Consider the following 6000-nt stretch of genomic DNA (forward strand, 5'->3'; position numbering starts at 1 on the left):
TGACACCTAATTTCAGTGATTCCCAAACCTGTCCCGGGGAAACCCCAGAGAGTCAGGTTTTCAGGATATCCACAATGAATATGCATACAAAGTAGACGCAGTATACAAATCAATCTCATGAATATATTATTGGCCATATCATAGTAACGTGTAAAAACAAGTATGCAGTGGTGATCAAAGGTCAGCTGCCACCCAGGGTGGATCGCCACTGTGCACCCTCCCCCCCCAGGTGCAGCAGCATCCATTCCCCCAGGGTGCAGCATGACACACACACCCCCGGCGCAATGACACTCCCCTCCCCGGCGCATCAAGCCCCCCCCCCCCCCCCCGGGTGCATTCTTGGCTGCTGGAGGGTGCAGAGAGCAGCCGTGCGCCTGTCGGCTCCACTGGCTCCCTGCTCCCTCTGCCACCAGTTAAGAGAGACTTTTTTCCGATTAACACACTGACCAGGCCCTGAGGGAATATTCAGCTGGATAGTGGTGCTGAATATCTCCTCTAAACACTAAGGACCCTGTTTATTAAGGTGTGCTAGCGATTTTAGCATGTGCTGTATAAACGCCCATAGGAATATTATGGGCATCTACACGGTTAGCACATACTAATGCTTAGCGCGCGCCAGAAATTCTAGCTCGGCTTAGTATGCATGGACCTAAAGATGAAACAGGCTATTGTGTGGGCAGTCTGGGGGAGGAGTCAGCATTTAACTGGATAAGTTAACTGGGCAAATAGGACCACATAAATAACAGTCTTATCTTTGAATGGTTTAGCTTAACTGGTCAAGGCTGAATAACAGGACTTAACTAATTAAGTGCCAGCCGGCCGCACATACCTGGATATTCAATGCCAGTGGCTGGACATGAGCTGGCATTGAATATCTGTGCATGCAGGTGATGGGAATGAAAAAAATAACTGTCTACCACCTGCTGAATATTTACCACTCCCCCCTCCCCAAATTTTTTTAAAGTAGGACTAGAAGTTGCCCTTGGTACAGACTAAGAGGTTCTTTTACTAAGCTGCAGGAAAAAGGGACCTGCGGTAGTGGCAGGAGCCATTTTTCCCGTGCACCAGGGTCTTTTTTACCACAGTGGGTAAAATGCCTCAAAAAAATGGTCAAGCGGTAAGATAACTCTTACCACGTGGCCATGTGGTAACCAGGCAGCACGCAGTGGTGACTGATTACCAACGAGTTAGCGCCGCACTACAAAACAATTTCCCGAAGCACCGGAAACGAAGCACTTGAGCCAGAACTACTGCCGGTGGCCGCATTGGGCCGGCAATAGTTCCGCAATAGCATGAGGTAAGCCCATGTTGGGCTTACCACCACTTTGTAAAAGGGCCCCTAAGTTAGTCCTAACTCTGGTTTGTGTGCCTTTATAAAATACTAGACATAAACCAGCAGAAACTTCAACTAAATCAAAACAGAGCAGGCATAAACAAGACAAGAGAATGGTTATATCTCAATTTAAACGGGCCAAATGGACCTCAACATGATCTAGGGCCTTTGTGGAATAATTTGCCACACACTATTCATGCAGAGGTAAATTTTAAAAGGTTTAAGATTCTGCTAAAAACATCAAACAGGCTTTTGAGGTTGAGCTGGATATTAGGGTATATTAACAGTTCTGCAGAGTATAAACATTTTCTAAAGAATTTGAATGAGGAAATAAATGACTCTTGATATGAATGTTTGAGGCTTTTCTGTTCATTAATGGAGCTCTTTTAATTGTTTTATTTGTATTTTTATGTCTATACGTTTGTAAACCACTTTGTTCTGAAAAAGTTAAGCGGTATATAAAGTTTAATGAAACAAACAAACATAGATGTTGCACAAATATCAGAATCTTTTTGCTTTGACTGCAGAATTTGCAGTCCTATGCAACTGCCTAGAGTGACTGATGGTCATTATTTATTTTTTTCAAGGACAAAAATATTAAGAAAAGTAAAATATTTTCATTATCTTGAAAGTAAAATGAATAAAGATCTCAAGTTTTGATATTTGGAATTTAATTCTAAAGTTCTCTTTTAGAATAGTTTATTGCAGGGAGGATCCAAGATGGCATTATGAACCTGACGTCAGTGGAAACTCTGCCATTTCTTGTGACTGTTTTCCTCAGGATGCCGAAGCATAGGGGTAGGCCGGCTGCCACTGTTGCCTCTTGTCAACCTCCCACACCAAGGACTGGTGTTTTGGATTCGTTTCTGCAGAAAACTAGTGTGCCAATGAGGTCAGAGAGCAGCCCGCTTGCTACGACCGCTGTGAGTAAAGACCCCAGTGTGATGCTAGGGCTAGATGTTACTCTGAGCCCCAACCACAGAGTGCTAGTTCTCCGTTGACAGCATCTTACCCTCTGCAGCCAGGAAGTGCAGCAGTGTCGGAACAACATGAGGCACAATTACATCCAGTGGAGGACAGGGGGATTTCAGCTTCTCTGAACTCCCAAACAGCTACTGTGGGATCATCTGGCCCTGCGGGAGATTCTTTGACTACAGTTGGTAACCTGAGTGCTCTTGCTTTACCAGTTTAACAGGTACAGACTTCACTTTTTCCTACTTTTCTGACTGAGAAACTGACTGAACTTACCCTTGATAATCTATGGGCTCTAATTATAAATCTGGGTAAGGCTTTGTGCCCCTAGATTCAGATAATGGAGCAAGAAATCCAATCTCTTAAACAGAGACTGGAAACTGTTGAAAGAACTTGATACAACCGTGATTAAGAATGTAGTGAATTTGAGGAGAAAAGCTGAAACTTTTGAAAATTCCTTGAGAAATAATAATCCACGTTTCTTAAATTTCCCTAGCATTTTTTTTCTATTACTTCTGCTCAGAAGATATATCAAAGAAATTTTTCCAGTTGCAGAGGAACCTATTCCGCCTTTCTCTCAAACATACTATCTTCTGAGTAAACCGGTGGAAGGTCAATTGACTTAAAAACAAAGTGATGTCCCTTTAGATGTTTCAGCAGTTGAATCAACCTTGTTGGCAATGGTTGCCTTGGCTCCAGATAAAGACTGGTTGATGAAAATGTTCTTTAAAAATAAGGATAAGATCTTTATGGGATTTAAAATTCAAGTTTTTCCAGATGTGTCAAGAGAAACTCAGAAGAGACACCAGTTTCTATTGCTTAAACCAGGGGTTCTTCAGATTTGTGCTATTTGCTATCTGTGTAAATGTGTAATCCGTTACCAATCAGTTAAATATGTGTTTTTTGAGCCTTCTCATCTTACTGACTTTTTAGTTGCTAAAAGACTCACGGGGGCTAATTAATACTATCATTTGCTCTAAAATGTAATAAGGCATTCTGTAATTAGTCAGGTTTAATTTATTTACATAATTAATTTTCCCCCCTATAAAATATGTCCACTTATGTAATCTTGAATCTGCAAATAGTGGACTTGAGTTTAACTATCTAATATTTCTATTTTGCTTTTGTATAGAACTTCCTATTCTGAATTACTGGATAGCTTTACTTTACAAGTTTTACTTGGTTGTAAGATTTGAGAAGAATAAATTAAAAAAATAGAACAGTTTATTGCAAATTATGGTGGGAACCGACTAAATTATTTCTAAAGCAGTGTAAGGTGAAGCAGTCTGGGGAAAAAGGAGGCTTCTAGTCTCTGTTAAATGCAATTTTGTCTTCCTAAAGCAAGGCTGGGGACAGCTGCAGTATATGATGTGTCTACCCCAGGAGTAGCTGGATGCTAGGGAATGTTGACTTATTTCCCAAACTGTTCAAGTCAGATACACCCTTTGTACCCATAATGTCTATCTTTAGAAACACCATCAGAAATAGTTGGAAAGATAATACAAGCTATTTTCAGACAATATAGATAAGAAGGAAAACATCACTGCTGGAATAAATAGAGCTGCTAGAAGCTGTCATCTTTCTATGGATCATATTTCTCCAAGTTTGCTGGGGATTAGACGTTGCCACGCAATACTGATGTTTTGGATAGAGGTATCTAATGATCTCACCTAGCGCTCAGAAAATTTATTCACCTTTAGTAGATTTGTATCTATTCCAAAAAGATGGAACATAAATTGTATAAATAATGATTATGAATAAGCAATTTTCTTAAATAGGTTATATTTTCATTGGAGTTTTGACATTTTAGGCTCTTGCTTGTCTTTTTGATCAACAGTATCATATGATGATACCAGATATGACAGCCCTCTCTGAGGCTTGATATCTTTCTGAATGGCTCAGCCATTGATCTGCAGAGAGTCTGCAGTGTGTCAGCATTCCTCAGTGGCAAGGTGCAAAACAACTGTTCCAGCCGCACAACATTGCTCAGCACACATTGGGACTAGGTATGAAAACACTTTAAAGCATCTCTTTCCATAAATCGTCAGGCGTCCTTTTGCATAAACACATTTTTGTTACAGATAGCCAAAGCAAGTTCCTCACCTACCTAGCAACATTTTTATTACAGTTTCATTGATAAATCAATCTGAAGGCATAATTATGAATGAGGGAGAAAGAGCACCGTTCAGTAACATTCTGATGTTTCTTCAGAAGCAATGCAAATGTTGACGACTCTTCGGACTGTCAGGGCTGGCTTAAAGCATTTGAGCTCGGTCATCGCAGCACCGGGGCTCCTTCTAGAAGGCTGCATTAATGGAAGTACAGTCGCTGCTGTACAATGACTGAGCCTCCTCCCCCCTCCCCCCCCCCCCCCCCCCCCCCCCCCAGACCATCCCGAGACGCAGAGCCCTAGCCCTGGAGCCAAGCCTATGCAGACAGTATGATAATCTGCCACACTGCTCCGGAGCCCCCGTGCTGGCCTTAAAGCATAATAATAAAAATAATAATAATAAATTGAATGCACATTTCAAAAGGACAGCGCATAGCCTAAAGTAAGTTACAAGCAGAAAATTACACTCGCTTCTATCGAGCTAGAATAAAAGCAGTTTAGATGGCAAAAGACTGAGAAGATATTTATCTTTCAGCGTCACCATTGTATATATTTCTTCTATCGATGGACCATTTTTCCTTATTTAAAGATGTGTCTAAACTGAAAGCAGTATTGCTGTATTTTTGCTACTGCCGCATCTGGTGTTTAACGCCCGCTTCAGGCTATATTAGCAAGGGGGACTGCAAGGTCTTTTCTCAGACTCTGACTGCAGGAGCAATGCAGCAACGGCATAGAGAAGCTAAGATCTGCAACCGACTCTGTCCTTACCTAGAGCCCCAGTTAAAGCCATGGCTCTGCTATGGAAGAAGGGGCCAGGAGGAAATACGCCGAAGTCCCGTTTAACAAGTAGAATGGGATCCTCTGTCTCTCTGTCTGCTCAGAATAGATCCTTCCTCCTACTGACAGCCTGGAAACTCGGCTCGGAGGTTTTCTTATACCGCACCCCTTTTCTATTTCAGGACGCCGATCTTACGCGTACCGCTGCCTGGTCGAGTTTTCATCATACACGTCTTAATGTGGAACAACTCATCATCCAATTAAAAAAAAAAAACCCGGAAGAGCAACAACTGTACAACCGTGGAAGGTAGAGAGGAAGGATTTAGTGAGCGATTGAAATTATTTCCAAGGAAAGAAAGTATCTTTAGAGCAAATAGCTGGTTGGCTGCCTGACCTCCCCCTCCCCCTCCCGGCAGCGCGTCTTTGCAGCTTTATCCGTGTCTGCTAATGCAGCCTCGCGCCACAGCGAAAGTGATGCCACCTGCTCCTTTTCAATGGCACCTTTCGAGCACGTGACGAGGGAACTTGTTAGCTGTGTAATGTAACTTTCTAGATCCCACGGCTGGAAGGGCTCGGGGGGTTCTTTTTGACCTCCCCAAACGAGTCTGCGCGTGCCAGGCCGTGCTGGAGTCTGGGCAGGGGGCACGGGAGGAAGTTAGGGAGAAGAAGTAAGTTCAAGCCCTGATCCAGCTCAAAGCGGCAGCCTATCGCAGAACAGACCAAGCACCCCTGCTTTCCTATCCCCTTAACCCCCCCCCCCCCCAACTCATTTAAAATCTGTAATTAAAGAAATCCAGATAAAATGTTA

General features: G+C 42.7%; 1 protein-coding gene across 1 annotated transcript in view; it reads right to left on the minus strand.

Moving 5' to 3' along the window:
- The window catches only part of AMPD3 (adenosine monophosphate deaminase 3), an 86382-nt gene extending 80913 nt beyond the window's left edge, over window positions 1-5469 (minus strand). The window contains 1 exon segment of the mRNA XM_030199495.1: window positions 5184-5469. Coding sequence (XP_030055355.1) covers window positions 5184-5205 — 22 coding nt within the window. The 5' untranslated portion in view covers window positions 5206-5469.
- Between the last annotated feature and the right edge of the window lie 531 nt (window positions 5470-6000).

Source organism: Microcaecilia unicolor, chromosome 4 (genome assembly GCF_901765095.1).
Source record: "Microcaecilia unicolor chromosome 4, aMicUni1.1, whole genome shotgun sequence".
Lineage (NCBI taxonomy): Eukaryota > Metazoa > Chordata > Amphibia > Gymnophiona > Siphonopidae > Microcaecilia > Microcaecilia unicolor.